Source organism: Cyprinodon tularosa, unplaced genomic scaffold (genome assembly GCF_016077235.1).
Source record: "Cyprinodon tularosa strain WSP-4 unplaced genomic scaffold, ASM1607723v1 ctg643, whole genome shotgun sequence".
NCBI lineage: Eukaryota > Metazoa > Chordata > Actinopteri > Cyprinodontiformes > Cyprinodontidae > Cyprinodon > Cyprinodon tularosa.
Genome location: NW_024039389.1, coordinates 514,114 through 539,017, shown reverse-complemented (window position 1 = coordinate 539,017; position 24,904 = coordinate 514,114). Strand labels below are relative to the sequence as shown.

The following is a 24,904-nucleotide window of genomic DNA, read 5'->3' as shown; positions in this document are numbered from 1 at the left end:
AGTACATACTAAAAAGGAATCCTGGAAAATTATACCAGGCAGGTTTAACAAACAAGTTACATGAATAGTAAAACCCTTAAGAACATTTTACCAACACAAACTGAGGGACCAGGCTGAGGTAGGAATTTAAGGTTACTGAAGTGCGGATTTTTTTACTGAAAGCCGGCGGGCAAAGTTTGCAGAGAAATGTAAGATTGTTGCCATCATCCTCACCGACCACCTGGTCATAAAACTGTTTTAAGTGATCATACTGCTGCTTTGTCGCATCCACGGTCGTCTCCATGCTGCTGTGGCTTCCACGCTGCATTTTGTTTTGATGACACACGTGGCTGTAGGCTATGACACTGGTAGCTGGTGTTGCCAGTTTGGGTGTTTTTCCCGCTACATATTAAGGCCTGTTTACGGTGTGATTTAGCCGGGGTTTCGCCTGGAGGGATCTATAGAAATCTGGCAACCTATTGAACGAAGTTGAACTGAGAGAGCGTGCCGTTCACAGACACCAGAATGAACGAGTTCACAATAACGTTCATCAGGCAGTAATACAGTACGTTCAGTTCACGTTCGCCGTCTGCTCTGCCGATAATGCAAGCGTAGAAGAAGAAATGTGCTGTTTACCTGTGCAAAGAAAGAAACAACGAAAGAAAAATGTCTGAGGACCTCAGTGTTGAGGAAGAGCATGAGTTCTTTGCCGAGCTGAATGCGCACTTTCATCTGGTTTGGTCTGCCGCGGTTTCCGTAGGCTCGTGAACTCGCAGGCGCCCGCTTTTAGGAAATCCTATACACTACTGTTTATGCTCTAAAAACATTCTAAATTACTTCGTTTCGAGTAAATTATGGACGCTACCCACTCAGGACACTTGGAATACATTGGACGAGCAGTATGGAGGAATATTGACACGTTTTTTGTGGACTTTTATGGACCTTTCTGCCTCGGGCACCATAGACCTCCATTATTTGAATGTCAGCAGACAGCAAGAAGCCTCCCAGATCTCCAGATGCATTTGAGATATCAAAAAAGTACTCCAGAGTGTTGTTCAGCATGGGGGTGAGTAGAAAATGAAGGCTAATCATGTTTTGGGTGTACTATTCCTTTAAGGCATTGAGAGATGTTGTTAAAGTGTAAATCTACATATATACAATATACCATCTCTGATTTGAGAAAAAATATTGAAAAGAATCTGTTGATTTTTCTGACATCTACACCTGCAGCACAGAAACTTGCTAAAAAGATGAACAATCACTCAACCAGCAAATCTGACAGCAAAGAGGAAAAAGACCCAATAATTACTTCCAGCAAAGGTCCATCAAAGTTTTTTGCTTCCACCTGCAACTCTGCAACTACCTGCTGTCAGGGAGAATGTCTGCCAGCTGGCAGTCTGCTGACTCTGTTAGATAAGGCTTAGTCATGATGAAACAGTGTCCAAACACAGCTGTGAATAACAATAGTAATAATAACATGTGATGTGTTTATATGAACATAACAATCCAAGGATATTTGCACAGATTATGGCAGTCTAACCTGCAATTTGTTCACACTTCTGAACCAAAGATCTATCTGAAATCAGTGGAATAATAATGAACCCTATTGCTGTACCTCACTAATCTATTGGATGAAAGCTGAGTTTCACTCTGGGACTGCCAGAGTGGCCTGGAGGAGGAAAAGAGGTCAGATCAGTGTGTAGATAAAAATTCCTCCTGACATAATTCCACATGCCAGCATCTGGAAACATTTCTACAAGTTTATGTGTGCAAATGCATGTTTCTAACACTCTACAAAGCTTCTTACGAAGCTATCACATGGTCCTTTTCGTGCATGCCGATGCACTTCTCCTCAGAGCCCATCCTCTCAGCAGCAACCATTTACTTGAGTCTTTCACATCCCCTCGGCACAGCGGAGAATCTATTCCCCCATTCAGTCGCTCTTCACTGCCAGCTTTGATTGATTGTCTGTTATCCTGTCTTTGCCGGAGAGACGGACAGCCCAGGAAGCTTTTCAGAGTGACTCCAAACAGAAATGTTCCAAGCTCTTTCAATGCACAAGTCCGATCAGGCTAATTAGAAGGCATGTGTTATCTAAAGCGAAAACTCTTGGCATTAAGCTAGGCTAAATCTCCCCCCCTTGCACACCGAACACCCAGAGAGCAGTTTCTATTTCCATAGTGAGACCTGGCACCAGGAATGCCCAGAACAAATTCAGTACCACATACTCACATACACAGATAAAACTCTACAAGAGTAAAGTTATGAAAAATCTTGTCATTCTACACACCCATAGATTTTCTTTAACAGCATGACTGTAAAATTAAGACAAGAATCTATAGAACAAAGAGTCTAGACATGATTTCTTAATCTTTAGAAAAGTTTCAGAGTCAGCCTAAGGGGAAAAATTATTTTATGGCATTTCCAAACAAGGCGCTGTTTGTGTTTGGAGTTTTCAACCTTGTACAGAAGTAAATGTAACAAATCAGAATACTCGTTAAACATTAAAGAGTGGATTTATTGCTAAGAAGCCCCTAGTAGTAGATTGGTTTCCACTAAACACTGCCTGTATATTAGTTTTAAGGACAAAGACTACAGTAAAGGTAAAAAACGCAGAGGGAATTATCGAAGTTGAAAAGAAAAACGGTTTAAAATAGGATATAGAAAGAATAGCAAGAAAAATGTAATTAAACTTCGTCAGTTAAAAATGTATTAAAAAGAGATGATGCAGCTCTCCTGTCCCTGCTGGAAAAAAAGCACCACCACAGCATGATACTGTCACCACCATGCATCACTATGAGGATGGTGTGATGATATGCCATCTTCATTTTCCACCACACAAAGTCATGTTTAGAGGGACTGACAATAAGTTACACTTTAAACTTTTTAAAATAAATATGCTATATTCTACAAAGTTCGCTTTCAAAAAGTTTTTGGTAAAACATTTGAATTTATCTTGTATTTGTTATGAAATGCTTTCTTCTACTTTACCTTGGTCTACTATTTTGTTTTCATCAATCTAACTAAATCTCCAAATAAAGTTTTGGCCTTTGTTTTTGCAAGTTATACAACAGCAATAAGATTTAAGAGCATACATTATTTTACACATTGGACAGCTGGAATGGATATACAGAAAAAAAAACTGCTCTCTTAAATGTTGTGTGATGACAGCCAATAGAAGCGGAACATGTACTATCAGTAAGCGACCAGCTACACTTCCAGTCACCAAGCTTTTATAGAAAATTGAAACAACAAAGAGATCTAGCACAGGTTAGACATGCAAGTCAGACCGTACCCCCCCCGCCAGGAGGTCACATATCTCATAAACCCAGTCATTTCATCCGAAAAGGTTTCAACAGCTGCACATTAGGTGGTCTGTTTGCCATCAAATTATTTGCCTTCATGTGTAACTCTTCCCTGTCTTGTCAGCTGCCTTGGCTTTTTCAGACAGCAGCAGGTGATCACACACCAATCAGGAGTTTTATGTCTAAGTTTGTCACATCTTTGTCCATTTTTGGTGGGGTTGGCAGTTCCCTGTGGCAGGTCTGAATAAGAATAAAGGATTGCTGCTACTGTATGTAGCAGCGGGTTATTACCAGACTGCACAACTGCAACAGGCTGTGTGCTAAATAGGAGCTCATCCATGCAAAGTAAAAAAAAAATGCTGCAAATTTAACAAAGTTTAAAAGATGGGTTAACAAAGTCAACATCCAAAGCAAATTGATGGATATTTTCTGCTTGTTGGATGTTTCACAAAAATGAGGGCTGTTTATCACCAACAGCATGCTTTGTTACGCTGGGTTTTACTGTCTTTCAGCATAATTATAGTGCATATTATACTTTCCTTAAACACTAATAAACCCTACTTTTTTTCTCCTGGTTACTAGAACATTACTGTGCTCATGTTTCAATGTATCTTTCTGGAATAGCTTATGTTTATTTTATCTTTAACTACAAAATAAAATGACAAAGGATGAAATGTCTGTGTTCAATATGTTTATACTGTTTAAGATGAACAATTACATTTCCAAGAACAGTATCTTTCTTTCTAGGTATCTCTATCCCTCTGGTCTGGCTTAAGCAAGGTATCAGTTTCTACTTAGTCCAGGCGAGGTTTGCTTATGATTGTGGTCTGACATTCACAAGACTAGCAATCTGCTCTTAGTCTGAATGTTACTCAGTCCCAATGGTGTAACGACACAACACTAGGCCCGTATCCAACATTATCTGGGTGGGCCCCATATGAAGTACAACACCCCCACCCACCCCCTGTCTGGTATCGATCGTCGCTAACACATTGTACATAACGGTTATGGTTTTAATCTATGCTCTGGATTACCCATAATTCCAAGTCGTACCGTAAAAAATAAAATACTCAAATACATTGTTCTTTTAGGATCTTTATTGCGGTTTGAAACATTATATGAGCGTATTTTTACCACCCCTCTAATGAACTATACACAGTTATTAACTAAAAGTACCACTGTCTGCTTTGCTATTGATCATGTTGAAATCGGGCATTTGTTGGGGTATAAATAAGGTCTGGACGGTCAGTCTGGTATCAGGTGTGTTTAAGAGAATTTTTTCGCACCATTACATCTGCAAAGGGACGTCCTGGTAGGCAATTGCGAAGGGGGCAAACCAGGTGTGAGTGACAGGGCCCCTAAGCAACTGCAGTCTCTGCTTACCGATATTTTGACCATTGCTCAGTCTAGTTTGCTATGAGACACCACACTAGGAGCTAAAGCACCCATAACAACCAACATATTCTCATTATGAGTGCGTGTGAAATCGTACGAAAAGTTATGCACACTATTTCGTACGTTTTTGGACGTTTTTCCTCAAAAAAACCACATCAGTGCGCATGCGCTGGCAGACAGAAAAAAAAAAGCAGATCCGCGGACGGACGTAAAAATGGGAAAAACAGTGCAATCATCACTTATTCATGTCTCTAACTACGTTGCTTGCTGTTTTATATCTTAGGGTTAGGGTTAGGGTCAGGGTTAGGGCTAATTGTAATTTATATTCTATATTCGTGAAAGGTGCGTCAGATGCGCATACGACGAAAAAAACGTCCAAAATGTACAAAATTACGGTGCATAACTTTTCGTACGATTTAACACGCACTCATAATGAGAATAGGTTGAAATAACAGGCATAATTAAAACCTATCCCAAAAACTAGAGCAGAGACTCTTTGGACATCAGATCAGACTGAGTTTGCCTAACCATAAAGCTTTTCTAAGCAGGTCCAAAATGTAGGAAGTAAAAATAAACAAGAATGGACAGTTTGGAGGGGGGCCCAAAGAGACTCTAGTCGGGGCCTTTTATTTTCCTTTGTCCGGCCCTGGCTGGTACCCTAACCCCCTCCGTAATTTGGCCATAAATTCACAAAGGAACGAGTCGTGTCACTAAGCAGCTCTGGATATATTGCAGAGTCAGGTGGAGAGGAAATCCACCCGTGCGTAACGCATCTCTCCATTCGATCACAATGAGTAAAGCAGAGCTAAAATAATTATAAAAACAACTGAACCAGCAGTTAAAAATGTTACACAGAGCCCTAAATGATAGCACAAAATACCCCAACATTAGGCTGCACTTCTTCTGACCACATTACATGTCGGGACATCCCCGCTTCTTTCCTTAGGCGCATGGGGAATGTTTCCACATGCCAAAATAAATCCAACCAAACATCCGTTTCAACTGATTCTCTGCTCACACCAGAAGTCATCTCTCTAAGATATGCGATGTTCAGAGCAGCCAGCCTGATCGCCTTCTTGTCCCAGACAGAAACACCATCGTCCTACCTGGTTATCTCGAAGCTGCAACCCTTCCGAAGGAGCAGAGCTCTCTTCCGCATGATGCCTTTGTCTTTGCCGAGGTACGCATTTTTATCTGAATTCATGGGTGCTGGACAAGCAGGTAGATTAGAAGAAAAAGCAGCGCCTCGTTTCTGTAGAGTATTAAAATAAAAATAAAAATGAGCGACTGAAGTGTAGGAGTCGAAGAGGGGAGACAGAGAGATAAACAGCCTGACCGAAAAATATCCCTCGACGCAAGGTTCACCTCCTCCTTATAGACACACAAATGAAGATCTGGATCCTAAAAGAGGAAAGGTGCATGTTTTCCGCCTGCCGGTACTTCCATAAGGTCTTATTAGAGGAGTCTAGAGACAGGCTGTTGCGGCTGTCACCCTGAGCGGACTGCGCAAGGAGCCGCTCCAGAGATCCTGAGCACTGTGGGGCTCTCTCTCTCTCTCACACACACACACACACACACACACACACACACACACACACACACACTCCCTAAGCTTCAGACCCACTGAGCTGATGCTGGCCACTGACTGCATGAGCCCCAGGATAAAGGAGGAGAGATAGGGAAATAAACATTATCATGGGGGGGGGCACTGTGTGTGTGTGTGCGTTTTGGAGCGCGCTCTTGTGTGTGTTTTGGGGACACATTTAGGCGCGACAGGGACAGATTGTCTTAATATCAGGGGGCCATGGGACTGCTGCTTCACAACAATCCCCAAACATCCACCTATACGAAAAAGACTATATTGATAAGGTTGGCCCAGCAATAACCAATGTATACTGAGGGGTGGCCAAAGGTGGATAGGCACCACCGTTCCAACAGGAACAAGCACAACGTCCATATTCCTAAATAAAGACAAACTGTAGTTTCCTACAGCCTTTGCTAACAAATAGATGCATATATTTAAACATCCGTCTCGATAAAAGCTATATTGGATAAAATTCTTTGAGGTTTGTGTTCTGGAGCGACAACATATTCTCACTAGAAAAAGCTGTTTCGGAGAAACAGCAAGTGGGAATGCTTTTGCTGAATGAATAAAGCTGAAATTAACTCCAGAACATATGAAAATGTGATAGGAAGTCATCAGAAACTTCAAACTGCAGAAAACAATTGAATCATCTGAAGATTTTTGTAGGGTAGAATTATTTGGCACTAAAATGGCAGAAAGAAACTCATCTTAAAAGCTGCACAGCCAAACCATACATAATATCAAAAATGTCATTAATATGTGCACTAGAAGGGTCTTAATATAATGTCTATCAAGTTTCTAGAAAAATTTCTAAAGAAATTTTGAAGTGGGGCCACCTACTGCCCAGAAACATGTCAGGCATGTTATGAATTAGCAGCAAACAGAAAAGCTTAATTCCTGTCCAGAAAAAGAGCAAAATTAAGCCAAGGTTCACAGCATAGGCTGAAAAATATTAAATTAGCTGAATCAGAAAAGAAATTACAAAGAAAAAATTGAATCTTATCTGGTTGAAGAAAATATGAGTAGCTCAAGGATGGGAAGTAAAATGTTGAGGAAGATGGTATTGAATAAGTATCAAAATTTTGAAATTGTGGAAATGTCAAGACTTGGCACAACAATTTGAAATGATTTAAAATGTGTTGGTTGATCAGCATAAAGAAAACAGTGTCATCCTTAGAGGATTGAAAATCTACAAACCTATGTGCAAGACTGACCATGAGAAGCAGAGGAAGGACAGAGAGAGAAGCTTATAGAAAGAGAGTTAATACCACTTAAGGAGCTGAATTTATAAAAAAAAAACTAACCTGCATGTTACGAGCCGCTGCAGTGATGAAAGCACCGTTGGCAGGCTTAGGCTGCATGTTATGAGGTTAGCAGATGCTGTATCTCAGTGTAAATCTTAGAACCTGGTTAAGAAATATGCTCTGAGGTCTGTGGTCAACAGGCCTTGGTGTAATTTGAAGAAATTGGTTGAATTTGGGTCATAGCTACAAGCCATATGGCACAATGAATGAGTGTGCGTAAGGAAGAGGCTTTTATTTTGTAGGTTCCCTTTAGTCTTATTTTGAAAGTCTATCATGGATGTGTGTCAAGGGAAGGGTCATGCCCAGCAGTGATATAGAATCCATTTCCAAATATGAAATCACTGGTTTTCCATGTTATTGGGTGAATAGATGCTATATTAGAGCGTAAATGGGAAACTTTTATTGTGAAATTTGCTCTGGGATATGTTTTGAAAAGGTCCCTAGAGTCTAAAAAAAATAGGAGTTTAATTTAGGGGCTTTTATTTTGAAGGGTCCCCGGAGTCTTATTTTGAAAGTCTATCAGGGTTGCATGTGAAGGGAAGGGTCATGGCCAGTGGTCATATTGTATCCAATTCCTAATGTTAAATCAGTGTTGTCTCCCTCCATTAGATTAAAATGTGCTGTTTAAAGTGGTGGAGGTAAAATCTCTTTGAAGCTCGGTTACCTTGACAACGCTTAACGAGCCTGTCAGTGACAGAGAGAAACGCACTTCAATTCCGTTCCTTTCCTCTCAGGCTTTTTTGAATGGGAATATCAGCTCCGAACAAATGAGTGCTGAAGACAAACCGTAAATGGTATCCAAAAAATTCTTTCAGTCTAAGCGACAGCTATCCTTTGTCTCCAATTGGGGTAACTTTAATGGATGTAGCTCATTCACAGCCTGATGGGAAGGAGAAATATAAAGGTTTATAAATCCTGCTGGTCTCATTAAATAACATGCAGCTCAATGGTAGAGCAGAAGTCTCAAAAGCAAAACTTTCCCTCCGAACAAACGAGCAGTGAGCCAAAACCGTATTAGGCATTCAAAAACTTTTTTCACCGTGAGCGTCAGCAATCTTTGGACTACAACTGGTGTAACTTTCATATTTCTACAATATTTGGTCTAGGCGTGGTGACGATGTAAAAAAGTATATAATTGTCAAAATCTTGATTTTGGGGTTCGGACAGATTTGTTACCCCCGAACAAACCTTGTTCCTAGCTAAACGATAAAAGATATCGACACACTTCCTTCAATGTGAGTGCTAGGAAGGTCTGAGGAACAACTTCCACAAGGCTCATGTTGCTACGTCGAATGGTTCCCGAATGGGAGCGATACGAAAAAGTCTGTTTTTTTTTATTTTCAGTTCGGATTTTCAGAGAGCTCTCATTGGCTTTCTATTGGGGAAGTGTGGACTTCTTCGTGGTCTGGGCCATACTGTCGGAAAACCGTAAATGCCACACAAATGAGGGTTACATTTCCTGAATCCTGACAAAAATCCCTACGTTTTGATGTAAAATGTATCTAGATAGAGTAAAAAATGAGCGAGTGAGTTGAAGCTGTTCGGCATGAGTGAAATGTTTGAAAACGCTAGAGTGGCACACTCTAGCAGCTGAACATTCCGTCCATAGACTTCCATTATAAATCTGAAAATCTTTAAATTTTCTTTTAAAGTTTGAAGCTTCACTGAAGCAAAACTGTAAAAGTTAGCAGAAAGCTGAGTTAAACAGTAATAGCAGAAAGATACGGAAACATTTTATAAGTTGAATGGTGTTTCTAGCTGAAAGTATGCTGAAGTAGTTAAAGGTCAAAGATGATGAAGGTTTAGCTGAATTTTGCTGAAATCTAAGAATTCTACATGCATTTCAATGGGACAAAAAAAACGCAGAAAAAGCTGAATATCGCGAAAACTACAAAAAATATCTTTACCAAAAGACATAGCAGAATTCTCCTGAACAAGCTGAATGTTTTGATACCAAAATTGTTGAAATCAGTTGAAAACTGCGGGACTAGTTAGAGTCAGAAAAATTAAAAGTGAAAAACAATAAGTGGGAATGCATAAGCACTGAATTCTGTATCTCTAATGTTTGTATATCGATGTGCATAATTAGGCACAGTGTTTTTGTTAAGTAATTGTTAATATATAAAAAATTAAACTGTTTTGAATATTCTGTTTGAGAGAATAAAATAGTAGGGGTGGCCAATGATTGGCTAAGGTTGCCATGGCCACCCCTAGCCCCCCATCTAGCTCCGCCCCTGGATTGAACCAAAATGTTCATTTCTAAGCTTTGAGTACAATTATGGGGTAGTATAGAAAGGACAAGTACACTATAAAAAAAATAAATATATGATCCGTCAGTGGGGCCCCTGAGAACTTTATGAGCTTTATAACATTTGCAACCAATTGGGAAATGCAATCCACCACTGGCTGTTAAAAATAGAAGGGATATCCTTTATAGGAAGCTTCACTGCACTAAATCTTATTTTCTTACTAATCTAAGAGGTGGGGATATATGGAGAGACTGTCATTTTTGTGAGAACCACCCCTGAAGAAAAAAATGACAGTGATTATTACGTTAGTTGGTGGGATATAAAAGCACTAAGATAATATTTAATCATTGTTGTTGATTGGTTAGAAGCAAGAGAAAAGAAAGAAAAACCTGATAAAAGCCAAACTTTTGATGCAGCATTTCCTGTCAAGTGTTTGTTCCATGTCGCAGAAAGCTGACCCCACAGACCTGTTCCCTTTATTTGGGCATTGAACAATTATTTCAATAAAGCTTGAAACCATTACGGTCCAGTAAGAATTTATAGCAACTCTGTTCCTGTAACATTTTACAAGGTTGGAGCAAACAGAGTAGGGTTTTTTAAACAGCAATTGAATCTTGAATCATTATTCCACACAAAAAACTAACTCGAGAACATAAGCCAGAAGGTAAGCATTTGAACTGTTATATTAAAAGGTTTATTTTGCATTACACCCTACTTAGTTTAGATTTGGTTTGCCAAGATAAGCCCCTTGCATCATCTATCATCTTCCAACATAAAAAATAGGTGTTACCTGCTTTTTTGAATGTAAGTTTGCACAAGTAAAACAACACAACATTGGAGATGCACAAGCTTTAACTTCTGACAGTTTTGCATTATATTTACTTTAAAGCTGCACATTGCCTTGTAGCAAGAAGTTCCTGGGTTTGAAACTTTGTCTATGGTCTTTTTGCAGTAAATTTGCATGTTACCTTGTGCCTGTGCAGGTTCTCCTTCACTGCTCTACCTTCCCCCCAGCATCCGTTAACAGATCTTTAAGGTTAAATGAGCTTGTCAAATTGCTTTTAAGTCTGTGTAGGAGTGTGCAGCGTTTGGACTCTGTGATGCACTTGAGAGCTGTCTCATGTACCCCATCTCTCACTCAGTGACTGCTGAAGATAGACAGGCACTTATGATTCCCACAAGACTCCACACCTTTCAATAGTTGTATAAAAAATAACCAAGAGCTAACTGAATTAAATCAAAATAAATTATTTTTGCCTCATTATAATTTTGTGTACTTAGCTGAATGATATTAGTCTCTTGCGTGTCAAACATGGACTGCAGGAAAAGGGAAATACTTGGTTGTGGAAGAAAAGCTCCTTTACCCCCAACAATTTGAACAAAATAAAACTTTTATCAATTTTTTAGGGAAGGGGCTGTCATCAGTGTTGACGTTAATTTCTTAAATATAAATTTATGTACAAAAAAAAAAAAAAAAAAAAAAAAACTGTTTACATGTCTTTACACCAAGTTGCCAATAAGTGCAAAGGGAACTTTGCTTTGGGTTAAAATGGTAAACAAACAGCAACTCTTGGAGCATACCTAATAAATCAAGGTGCATATTGTTTACATTTCCCACAGTAGAGTATGGTGTCCTGTCCAGGGTTATGATATTGTAAATGCTTGTCAGCAATTGTCAGCTGCAGTTCAAATCTAAAGAAGCAGCAAGCTCAGCAAAGCAGCACAACACAGACAGTGAAACCCAGTGGAGAATGAAGTCTGTGCTAGATTTGTATAATAGCAAAGATGAGTTCTTTGCAAAAGGCGTCACTCTAAGAGAAATCCAAAACTTTCTGGATTTGGAGATGTGGGGAATTTTCTCACTATATGCAATACGGCTTTGGTTGGTTACAATTAAAAAATAAGAATAACCAAACAAATATCCTGCAGAAAGTATTGTTAACATGGCTGTTGGGATCCGAAGGTTTGCCCTCCAGAGGGCTGTGTGGATCCCTTCCTGTGGGCTTCTGTTTTTGTTGGGATCCAGAGGTTGCCCAACAGAGGGCGCTGTGGATCTTCTCCTGGGAGCTGATTCCCATCAGCTCTGCTGATTAACCTCTCCCTATATAAACTGTGTGATAGCTTCACTCTGAGCCGGATCGTTTCCATGCCTTGCCATGTTCTCCCATGCTCTGCCATGTGCTGCCTTGCTTTGCCTTGCCATGCTCTTCCATGCTCAGCCGTGCCATGCTTTGCCATTGCCATGCCTGCCTGAATCTGCTTTTCTTTGCCTGTTAAACCCAGCCTGTCTAACCAGCGAACCTGTGAGTTTGAGCTTGTTAATCTGTCCCTGAGTTTAACCTGTGCTCTGTCTTCTCTGCCTTCCAGGGCAGAACCCTGTGTGATCCAAATAAATATTGGACTTTAATCCTGCCTCAGTGTCTGTTGAGTTCTGCATCTTGGGCTAGCAAACCTGCTAAATCATGACAGAACGATCCGGCCAACAGACTACCCCAGCAGACTCCTTCCATGCTCACCTGGTGAGGCCCGCTCAGCGCCGTCCGCTCCCTCCCGGGTGGGAGGCGCTACGCCGTCACTATTATGAGTTAGTGGCCGCTTTAGCTCCTGAGTTAGCCCCGTGCCGTCCAGAGACCTCTGAGCAGGTCGTGAGGGAGAGGTTGTGCCGGCGTTTTTTGGATTATGAGTTGGAGCTGGGGCGGCGTCGACAAGAAGAGGAGCGGCGTCGATGTGTAGAGGAGTTGGAGCTGGAGCAGCGTCGACGTGAAGAGGAGTGGGAACGCAGAAGTCGGGAGATTTGGGGCTGTTGGTTAACCCCCGAGCCTGCTCTGCGTCATCCAGTGACTCCTGAATCGGCGGCCTCTTCACTTCCTGATTCGGAACCGCGATCGGCGGCTTCCGGTGCTCCTGATGCGAAGCCGCAATGGGCGGCCTCTCCAGTTCCTGATCCGGAGCCGCAATCGACAGCCTCCTGTGTTCCTGTGGAGCCACAATCGGTGGTCTCCTCTGTCCCTGTGGAACCACAATCGGTGGTGTCCTCTGCTCCTGGTGTGAAGCTACAGTCGGTGGCTTCCGGTTTTCCTGATGCGAAGCCGCAATGGGCGGTCTCTCCAGTTCCTGATCCGGAGCCGCAATCGACAGCCTCCTGTGTTCCTGTGGAGCCACAATCGGTGGTCTCCTCTGTCCCTGTGGAGCCACAATCGGCGGTTTCCTCTGAGCCTCCTCCTGAGCCGCAGTCGGCGGTTTCCTCTGAGCCTCCTCCTGAGCCGCAGTCGGCGGTTTCCTCTGAGCCTCCTCCTCAACCGCAGTCGGCGGTCTCCTCTGAGCCTCCTCCTGAACCGCAGTCGGCGGTCTCCTCTGAGCCATCTCCTGAGCCGCAGTCGGCGGTTGCTGCTGAGCCTGTTGCTGAGCTGCAGAAGCAGAGACGGCGTCCTCCTCGGAGCTTCCTGCAGCAGCTTAGACGGCGTCCTCCTCGGAGCTTCCTGCAGCAGCTTAGACGGCGTCCTCCTCGGAGCTTCCTGCAGCAGCAGAGACGGCGTCTTCCTCGGTGCTTCCTGCAGCAGCAGAGACGGCGTCTTCCTCGGTGCTTCCTGCAGAAGCAGAGACGGCGTCTTCCTCGGTGCTTCCTGCAGAGGCAGAGACGGCGTCCTCCTCGGAGCTTCCTGCAGAAGCAGAGACGGTGTCCTCCTCCAAGGCCCCTGCAGCTTCTGAGACGCCGGCCCCACGGCCGGCCACCCGAGACTCAATCCTGCTACCGGCCCCACGGCAGGCCAGCTGAGACTTAGCCCTGCTGCCGGCCCCTCGGCCGGTCACCTGAGACTTTCCCTGTCCTTGCCCACCCTGGGTGGGTTGTTTTGAGTTCTGGACCCTGTTTTTGTTTCTTTGTCTGGCCCTCCATGCCTGTTTCCCCCTCTGCTCGCCCTAGGTGGGTTGTTTTTGTTTTCTGGTTTTTTGTTTTTGGGCGTCTGGTATCCGCCCTTAAGGGGGGGGTACTGTTGGGATCCGAAGGTTTGCCCTCCAGAGGGCTGTGTGGATCCCTTCCTGTGGGCTTCTGTTTTTGTTGGGATCCAGAGGTTGCCCACCAGAGGGCGCTGTGGATCCTCTCCTGGGAGCTGATTCCCATCAGCTCTGCTGATTAACCTCTCCCTATATAAACTGTGTGATAGCTTCACTCTGAGCCGGATCGTTTCCATGCCTTGCCATGTTCTCCCATGCTCTGCCATGTGCTGCCTTGCTTTGCCTTGCCATGCTCTTCCATGCTCAGCCGTGCCATGCTTTGCCATTGCCATGCCTGCCTGAATCTGCTTTTCTGTGCCTGTTAAACCCAGCCTGTCTAACCAGCGAACCTGTGAGTTTGAGCTTGTTAATCTGTCCCTGAGTTTAACCTGTGCTCTGTCTTCTCTGCCTTCCAGGGCAGAACCCTGTGTGATCCAAATAAATATTGGACTTTAATCCTGCCTCAGTGTCTGTTGAGTTCTGCATCTTGGGCTAGCGAACCTGCTAAATCATGACAATGGCATCTTTTGTTAACACAGAATGACTTCAGTTCATTTTCTCACATTCAAAATAATTTTTTTTATATAGTACCAATTCACAACACATCTAAAGGTGCTTTACAGAGACAATTAAATCAAATTATACAGTCAGATTGGTTCAAAGTTTTCTATCTAAGTAAAACTAGCTAATTGCATCGACTCATTGACTCGACAGCAATCCCTCATATCAAGCATGCTTGTAGCCACAGTGGAGAGGAAAAACTCCCTTTTAACAGGAAGAAACCTCCAACAGATCCAGGATCAGTGTGAGCGGCCATCTGCTGAGGTCGACTGGGGTTCAAGGAGACAGAAGCAGAAATCCAGAAAGACAGAGGCCACGGGCGGCACTCTCCTGGAAAGACCTAGCCAGGAAGACAAGCTTCCGGCCAGCTACCATGTCAAAGGATGAAGACAGCACATAAAGTTAGTCACAATAGGAGAAACAGGTCTGCACTGAAAAACAGGCCAAGCTCCAATATTTATAAACAAAGGTGTTGATGGCAGCAGGACAGCTGATATTTCTTTCCGGGATGGTATCACATTCAATCAGGAACAGACCAGATGAAGCTACTATGAGGAAAAAAAGAGAGATAGAACAACGTTAGAGATTGAACTGATAAATTCTGAAGAGTGGGAGACTAGATATAGAATGAGGCAGAATGATGAAAAAGGGGTCCATATGTCCTCTGGCAGTCTAAGCCTACAGCAGCATAACTATAGACTATCTCCTAACCTGACTAATACTGGTAATTTCCTCCCATTTTACTTTTAGAAATTTTAGGTGCCACTAGTAAACCTGTAGATTTAGAACAAAATGCTCTATTAGGAGCATAACGCATAATCAGATCTCTGATATAGGACAGAACTTGGCCATTTAAAGCTTTATATGTGAGAAGGAGGATTTCAAATGCACTTTTAGACTTAATAGGAAGCCAATTAAGAGAAGTTTAGGATATGAGGAAGTTTCTCAGCATCTCCTCTGGAAAGGATCTTTCTAATTTTGCAATATCCCGAAGACGAAAACAAAATTCTAGAAACCCTCTTGTATATGGGATGACTGGTCCTGATAAAAAAAAAAGACAAAGATTTTTTCTTTTATTATCTGAGATCAATTAAAACTGATCCAAATGAAGTTACTGACTTATCAGTCTTTTGTTTAAAAGACTCTGTTCGGAAGACTATATCATCTGTTTTGTCTGCATTCAAAACCATCCAGGTTCGTAATACAGGTTTTTATGTCATCCAGGTTTTTATTTCTCCAAGACATGCCTTTAGTCTATGTAAAGGGTTAGTTTGATCTGGATTTATACACTGCAAAAAATAGAAATCTCAATAAGTTATTTTTTCTTAAAATAAGTGTGTTTTTCCTTGATTTGAGGAGGTAAGTAAGACACTTTGCCAATGGAACAAGACAATTTCCTTTTAAAATAAGAAAAAAATATTTTATCGTCTTATTTCAAGTAAATATTATCTAACTATCTTATTTTAAGAGTAAAAATACTCATTCCATTGGCAAATCATCTTATTTACCTGCTCAAATTAAGGCTAAATATACTTACATATACTTAATTTAAGCCATTTTTTACTTATTTCTGGATTGTTTTTGCAGTGTAGAGAGACAGTGGAAATTGATCTCATGCTGTCTAATAATTCTAACAATTGGAAGCATATTTATAGTAAAGAGAATTGGCCCTAGCACTGTTCCCAAGAACAAACTTTAATCTTTCAGAAAAAATTATTTATCTTATTTATTGGTATTTTTCTGATTAAAGTCATAACAAAAACCTTTTGGCATAAATCTTGTCAAAGAAAATTCTGTTTTAAAACTCAAAGCAAAAAGCTGCAGTTTATAACTCTACTCTGACACCATCAGTATTGTATTTATTAGTGACGTAATATCTAAGTTCAATTATTTCCATGTTTCTGTGGTATACTAAAGAACAAATAAACGTTTTTTTAAAGAGCATGTTTTATGTACATATGATGGCAACATAGAGAGGTTTACATAAAATGAGGGTTTGTGAAAAAGGCACTTTCAAAAAGTTATCACCCAGGTGTGCGTACTTACCTGGTGCCAGTGTTGATCAAGCTCAGTGCTGGTGGCAACATAATTTTGAAGGTGTCATGATTTTATCTAAAGCTCTGACCCACATGCAGAAGACCAAACAGAGAGGCCAGAGAAAAGTTTAACAGGTTTTATTGAGAGTAGGTTAAGAGGAGTCCAGTGCTGCTCTGAACACTGTCGAACCGGGACTGAAAAGTGAAGGGGAAGATTCTGCGGTTAGTTCAGGCTCAGTGGGAAATTTGTGTCTTCGATTTGAAGAAGGGAATTGAGGCAACAGGACTCATGTTTCCAGAAAAAGGTGTCACTTGTTGAATCCAGTCGGTGTGGGTTGTTCCAGTGAATGACTTGCTCATTGCAGGGCAGACAGGACTTACCCAGGCTGCGGTTTTTCCTTGAGGAACGGAGGAGCTGACTGCCACTTAGTTTTCCTGTGGTACTTTAACGGTTTCTTGTGGAGATGACACCCCTGCTCAGAGAGACGCCCAAACAATCCTTGGGGAAAAGTAGATCCAAACCACTGGTAGTGGCAGTCAGCAGCTTAAGAGTCCTCCGGTAATGAGGTAACCATCCGCAGGTGTGTGAGGAGGCCAACGAGAATCAGGCGCCGCCTGGTGGTGAAGGAAAGACAAACAAAAGCACAACCCACACAAACTGGATTCCTAACAGAAGGACAGTCAGAAGATAGGAGACAGTTCTAGTGTCTGCTGGACATTCAAACATAATCTTTTGTTGCTGGATCTGAAACTTTTATCTTGAAATACTGGATCATCTGGAAAGCACTTCTTTCCTGTCCACTACTAGGATGAGCTGTTTCTTTAAATTTTTAGGGCATTTAAAGCACATCAGCCACTCTTCAATGGAAACTAGTCTGCAGATTAGATTACTGGAGTTAATTATTTTTTATTTATTTTTTTTTTTACAGTTTGTCTCATTATGAATAGCAAACATTGCAAACTTATCTGCTGTAACTGTTTGTTATTTGCAGTTGATTAAGATACATCTAATGTATTAGCAGAGCTCTGTAAAACGGCCCAAAATGGCAACAAAATCTAAAACTCATTGGTCATTCATGGCAGTGTTCTTCAGCAGCCAAATAAAGAGGCAGCATTATCTTCGCAGTTTCTTCTTTGATTGATACATTATGTGGGTGCTTCCTGTAGGTTGCAAGGTTCGTTTTTTTTCTTTCCAGCAGGAAAAAAAGTGACTTGATCACTCCCACATATGAACAAGTGTAGTGTGTCAGCCCGGTGTTTAGATGAGGAATTCTCCCAACATGACTCACGGCTGTGTTTAAAGAAAACCATGACCATGTTTGTGTGATTCTGTTGCTGCAACTCTCTGACTCACAGTTCTGCTTCAACACATCAACCTATGGTTAGTAAAGCCTTTAAATAGATGCCCTCTCACTAACACCACTTATCAGGCTGTATTATACAGAGCAACAGGATTAGAGCAGGTAAAGTCTAATAGTTTTTTGTCAATGAGGGTAGGCTGCTTATTTGATATTGCAAATATTTTTTCTTTTTTAAATTTTTTTAGTGTGGCACAAATGATAAGCAGAGTGTGTATGCCGGGCATTTATGTGTATTCCCTGACCTGTCACACAAAGCTTCTTAAATCAGCAACCTAATGTTGGCTTATAGTTAATAGAAAGTTTACAGTAAGGGTGCTTAAAGCTACAATGTGTAGTTTTCAACGATATCAACATAACTGTAAGGCTGCAGCGAAATGAACCACCCTCCCCACACTGCATCTTCCCTCCAATGATATAGAGGCTATCATGGTATAAAATGGCTCCAGCCATGTCAGCTTTTCCAACCTGTCGTGTGATTTATTTTGCATTAATTTGCTGCATCAAATTCATAGATTCTTCAACACCGTCGTCTCAAGTAGAGGTTGGCGATACTGGGAATTTTTAATCGATACAATACCAAGTAAATACAGGGTCAGTATCGCCGATTTCAATGCTATACAGACAGTTGACCTTTCTGTGTTTTTGTGATTTTTTCTTATTGTTACAATTGGATAATAATAATATTAATAATGTTATGTTCATAGTGCTTTTTTTTCTAATCCACCTCTTATATAATATCTTTCAATCCTTATGTAATTTTTTTCAATTGTGTGCATTCGTCTGTTGCTTTAATTCTATGAATGTCCCCGTCGTGGGATAAATAAAGGATTAGTTCATGTTAGCCCACTTAAATAACATGTTTTAATAGGATAAATGTACTGGGTTCTTTCAAGGTCTTAATGACGCTTTCTGAGTGGCCTCCAGTTACATACGACATATAATATCTACTTTGAAAGTAAATATAAAGGTGATCACTCTTATCTACCTGGCTATTCTTCGGAGGTCTGAAAGGCCTCCGTGAGTGATGTCTGTCTAAGATCCGAAGGTCTATTGGGGAAATGAGCAAAGTTTCCCCTCTCCATTTCTGTAGCTCAACATTTTCTTGCTCATGTTTTTTTTTATGTGCTTTTTAAAAACTTTTTGTGTTTCAACTGCATTTAAGCAGCTTTGTACAAACCATACAGCCGTTATTTCATTTACGGCATTAAAATATTTGCTCTTCTTCAGCTTTTTCTGCGCCGGCGTCTGAGGAGAGCAGCGCAGTTGTTTGTGTGTCAAGTGGAGGGAGTGCCCAGTGTGCAGGCCAGGCTGAGACTGCTTGCTGAGGCGGTGAGAATATAGGGAGGGGGGAGCAGCAAAGCGCTGTAACACAGATGGGGAGACTGGTGAATTTGCTGCAGTTAGTGCATGCGGGAGAGAATAAATAGTATCAATCTTGTTAAATGATTATTGTTCAATATCAATACCAGCGTTGGCATCGATAGTATCAATCCTAGGATCGATCCTTCCACCTCTAGTTTCAAGTACATTGACAGGCATAAAAAAATAGGACTTGAGAAAGTATCTTGAATTGACCACTGTTTTAGTGAAAGAGGGACGTAGCGACAAGATTTTTTAAAAGGTCGCACGGCCAACTTATATCATATTGGGCTTCCACACCTCTTTGCGTGGACTCAGTGCGGACAGAATTTCTACCGGTGCATAATTAACACTCCATCACTTTGTTGTAGGAAAGACTCTTTTATTCTTGACTTGCCTTTGTCTGCTCAACGATAGAAAGGTGCATAAAGTCCTGTAAAGAAGCTGATAAGGCAAAGTTACCACCCTTCCACTACCGTGTTGGAAAGTATAAAGGGTTTTTGCTATTTAGCTGCTTTTTTACAAATCATGGAACTGCTGCTGGGCATTCTTACCATGCATTTTTTCTAGTCCAAAACTATTGTTCAAGAGGTTAACTTGTTTGTTTAGAAGCAGTCATGCAAATTTTAGTGGTGTACCATCCATTTTGAGAGAAGTCATTCTTTTGCCTCTCCTTGCAGATAAGCAGTAGCTAATGTACTGCTTTGGCAATTTTACTGTGACAGACTTTAACATGAGTCATTGTAAACTTAGGGCTGTGGTTGAGGGGCTGGTAAAACTGGACTGTTATCAAAGTGTAATTGTCGAGCTGTCCAGTTGTAACCCTGGAAAAATTATTACTGGCCCATAGAACAAAAGCATGAATCTCAGAATAACATCTACCTCACTCTAGGGCTACCTCACCTTATAAAGGTGTATTTCAGTTTTGTTCTTATAATTTGATCATTTTTATTCCCACTGTGTTTAAAGTAAATTCTGTGTCTCAAGTTGCAGCTACTTGCAGTTCTCTGCATTGAACTTCAGAGATATTTCTAACTCCCTTATTATCTCCCTAACCACCAATGATGGCAATCAAAAAAATTGTATGTATTAGACTATTTATTTATTTCTCTGACTTTAGACATAGTAGCAAGCGTGGGGGTGCAGCTATTGCCCTGTACCTACAAAGATCAACACATACCTTGATGGTCTTAAAATTTCATATACTCACTGATGAACAAAAAAGTATAATGTCTAAATTAAAACAATTCTCCCATCACTTAAGATACAAAATAAATTAAAAAAACACAGGGAGGGCAATAACTGTTGCACAAATTATTTGTTAAACGCATTCACAGTTTTGCTCTGTTTACAGATTAATCCTCTTTAGGAGCTGTTTTCTTTACCAGAGGTAAAATGTGACTGGAGCTGCATTAGTACCTATTTAAATTCAGGCTTCTTCAGCAACTCACTCTGTATTACCTTACATTTTATGTCCACCCACTCATTAGAGTAACATCTGACCCTCTGGTGTCTAATTGCTTAGCTGTGATCAGAAGCTGGGTTCAGATGTGTTTTGGAGTTCTGCAGGTGGCAATAGGTAGTTTCTTTTGAGGGTTTTTTTTAGCTGCAGATGATAGCCACACTGATTAGAAAGGAAAGAAAGAGACAGAAACATATTCCAGCATCAAATAACAGTTTTGAGACATGGAGGTGAATGACAGCACGCATCACTTAAAATAACATCTCTCATTAAAAAGTAGATGGAAAGAAAGCAGCAAACTCTCTGAAATGTTGTACATCAGCCATGTTAGAAAAAAGTAAAAGAGGATAAATTAACAATTTCCTGCAGTTATTCATCATTTGTCATCATTGTAATCGTCCTGTGTTTTCAATAACCTCCCTCTTCCCCACAAATAGGATGTTATCTTAGCTTCCTTATAGAACTGACATCATGTAAAGGTGTGGCTACAACCTAAAATAAGGAAACAAAGAGGACTTTGGGTATGATTATTGTTTTCTTTTTCATGAAAGTGCTTTTAATTAGTATTATGACATTCTTGTCTACTTCTGTTTCCATCCTTGGTGTGTGTTCACTGAGACACATTTTCACATAAATGATTGATTATAAACTGAATGTCCACAAATACTGACAATGAGATCATACTTGCCTCTGTAAGTCCTCACTCGGTTGGTTAAGAGCTTGGGATTAGAAAACCTTTCCGTCAATCTGAGAACATTTCATCATACCATTAATAACTTTAATCAAAAAAATACATATTTTAAAAACTATTAATATGTATTAAAACTTTCATTTGTTTAGACATACAATGAAATAAATTATATTCCTATTGTCTGGAGGACATGTATTCTAATTCAGATATAATGGACCAAACAGGTCGTTTTATTTATGAATATGTTTTACATACATATATATCATTATATTTAAACAATAAAAGTTGTAGGAAATTCCGACTACATTACATTATTATTAAGCCATCTAGTTTATTACATACTAATAAGATTCACTAGAATTGAGGTAGCACTGTTTTCTTGCAGCAATAAGGTTGTTATTCATAGGTCTTCCAGAATGGAATTTTGTATGTTCTCCTAGTTAGTGAAGGCTCTCTCTTCAGCTACCCTTTCACAATTCAAAAAATATTCGTCAACAAGTTTACATGCCTGTGTAAATTCTCAGTCATCTGGGTCATGGCAAAAACACAACAGGCTTAAATCGGAGGCAACCTGATTTTATGAAGACTGACACTACAGCAAACTGTTATTGGTCAACTTAATAAATGTGTCTATAGACTTTTTTTTTTTTTTACAGATTAACTTTGTGCTTCATGATTAGAGAATTTTGACCTGAGAATGCCAGGGCTCAGTGCTGTGGTAAGCAGTTTCCTGCTTGCTTGTTGTTTTTTTTTTTTTTTCCATCTCCTCTTCCCAACAGATGACTTGCAGCTGACAGGTGGGCGTGCCCCTACAGCTGGCAGCTAAAAGGAGTGAGGAAGCAGCCAGAAGTTGCCACTGTGTTTCCTTGCTTCTAAGGATTACTGTGGAAGTAACCGGGGTGAGCACGCTAAATCCTGTTCAGTTACCTCCTCCACTTCCGAACAGCTGATGTCCATTCCAGCTAAAGCTTCTTCCGACCACCTTGGTGCTAACAAGCCGGGTGACCTTCACAAACCTGATCTCCATCCCTGGGACTTCAGGCTGACTTCGTTCCTCACAACCGACCCCGGCTGCTGCTGGGGCTCCTCTCCACCATCAGCCACTCCACCTGTCACTCAGTCATCTGTGGGTTGGACACCTACCACTGGGCTCGTCTCTTCGCTCCACTCCCCCTGGATAGGTTTAGCGAACCCGTTGGTAAGCACCCTAATTTCGTCTCCTCCGTTGTCCCCTCCTTGGTTATGTAAATTTCTTCTTCTCTCACAGATCCGGTCTCCACCCGAGGTGTCCAGAACCTCTCTGACTCCAGTGAAACTCGGCATCCTGTTAATAAACGGCAATTAAATCAAGATCTGCCTTTTGAGTGTTTTCTGCACGTGGGTTCACCACATAACAATCATGACAGAGAAAAGCTGTTTTTACATTTTAAACATCAAGGAAGCTTTTTTTCCCCATATTTTTATTGTCATTGCACTGTCACAAGTAAAGAGCAAGGAAATGAACTCTCTGCATTTAAACCATCGCCTTGGGCAGCAGTGGGCTGCCATTGTGTGGCGCCCAGGGAACAGGATTAAGGGTCTTTTACTCAGGGACCCAGAGTGGCAATCTTTGAGAGTAGGGCTCGAACTCAGAACCTCATGATTCTAAGTTATATGCCCTAACCACCAGGCTGCCACTTCCCTTTATCAGCTCAAGTCTAATATTTTTTAAGCTATAGTCCCACTAAAATGCAACTGCAGCTGTATTCTTATACAGCTGTCGGATAACAAGGATTTCCATGTTAGTTCTATGAACAGGGTGGATCTGGAGTAAAGCATAGAGGTGCGAAGCCTAGCTAGGCTGAGTTGGGAACATTTGATCACCACCTTGCCTGCATATTAATTTGAAATATGTGATGTTTTGTTTACATTCTTGTCGTGAAATCCAGTGAGGGACTAGATGTGGCTTTGAGCTACAGTGAAGGAGTTAATTTTTTTTTAAATTAGATGTAAGATAGAGAAAATAATAATGAAAGAGTGGGAACATACTTTAGATGACTTTAATTTAGCCCTAGAAGGACTGTTTCATCATCTTACCTGCAGCCCAGATGGATGCCTTTTCTCCCCAGCTCCATTGGTGCTGGGCGGACAGACTTCCTCGTCGATACTCCTTCATCTCCCAAAGACTCTAGAGGCCTCTAGAGTCAGCTGTAGCCTCTCTTATCTCTGCCTCCCTCGCTGACTTTTTTGATGTACCACTGTCCTATTTCCAGGAAGTCAAAGTGTCTACCTCACCTTCAATGCTCTGTTTTTTTTTTGGACTTATCCGATCTGCCGCTGTGCTCCTCTGTTTCTCAACAGTTAGCTACTATTGGTACTATAGCTCCGATGGTGCTTTTTCCCCAGCAGGCTTCTTTGGTCTGCCTTCTCTCCCTCTCTGATCTCCCACAGTTTTTCCTTAGTTCCAGAGGGCGACACAGTTGGCAGTCTGGTCCTGGTTCTGATTTTTTTCTCAGACTGATTTCCCGCTGCTCCTGCCTGAGCTCCAGAATGCCGTCTAACCTAACCCTCTGTTTCCAATGGGGCCCTGACCTGAGTCACGGATAGGCAGAAATAAAACAAAAACCATTGGATTTCTAAATCCACTGTAATGAGATGAAACCAACGACCATCAGACTCAATTACGAAGGAGGCTTTCGCTGGCCATGCGCATTTCAAGGTGAGCAAAGGAAAACAAAGGATACATTTCCGCAAGTTTTACCTTTGGACTTAATTCAGGTAAGTAATAAAATTATTTGGTATATTATATTGAAGATTTTCTAATCTGACGTTCATAAACAGTGTCAAAAACTCTTTAAAATGAAAAACTACTAATGCTGTTTGCCACCCTATACAATAAAAATTCAAAGCCAAAACAAAAAAAAGGGTTCAAATCTCATCTGCTGAGACCTGAAGAGAATTTGAGACAATATTTAAAACCTTTACAGTGACATGAGATACTATTACAGAGAAAATATGAGTAAGAACTAGTTTGTGATATAGCTGTTCACAATGTATATGAACATGGATTCCTTCTCTTGAAGTTCTTGTTCGGATAAAATGGGATACTGTAGCAATGACATTGGTGCCCAGTCACTAGGAAACAGGGGGAGGCCATCCACAGACTGTCCAACAAAGTTTGGCAGATCAAAATGTGAAAAAATGTTTTAGTATTCTGTAGAAGTAAAAGTTTATTTTTACTGAACCTAAGGGGCAAAACTCCTGTAAAATGGCCTCATATTATAGTCCCCTCTGCACCAATCTTCTACTTGATACAGTGCCGTCAGCAAGTGCTGCTCTCCTTGGAGCTCAAGTACCAATCCCAGACAGTAGAAGAGTTTGTCACTCAACAGAAAGTGGGTCTCTGGCATGGGCGTAGGTTTGCATAGGGACCATAGGGACATGTCCCTACCAAAATTTTTAACCGACCTAATTGTCCCTACCAATAATTGGATGTGAGCAACATGTTTATAATTTACAGCAGTAGTTGTTGCAGCAGTGGCTTCTTTTCCTCTCGCAGCTCCTCTGCCTGGTCTCTCCTGTCCCTTTCACGTAGCAGCGCATGGAATTGTGCTGGGCTGTTTAACTCCACTCTCATTGGTTGTT

General features: G+C 41.2%; 1 protein-coding gene across 3 annotated transcripts in view; it reads right to left on the bottom strand.

The window, feature by feature from the left end:
* The window catches only part of garnl3 (GTPase activating Rap/RanGAP domain like 3), a 112,998-nt gene extending 106,756 nt beyond the window's left edge, over positions 1 to 6,242 (bottom strand). For all 3 annotated transcript variants that reach the window (XM_038308677.1, XM_038308681.1, XM_038308676.1), the window contains exons 1-2: positions 6,016 to 6,242; positions 5,786 to 5,943 (exon numbers count right to left, since the gene is read on the bottom strand). In XM_038308677.1, the coding sequence (XP_038164605.1) occupies positions 5,786 to 5,883 (98 nt within the window). In that variant the 5' untranslated portion in view covers positions 5,884 to 5,943; positions 6,016 to 6,242. The remainder of the gene's footprint in view (positions 1 to 5,785; positions 5,944 to 6,015) is intronic.
* Between the last annotated feature and the right edge of the window lie 18,662 nt (positions 6,243 to 24,904).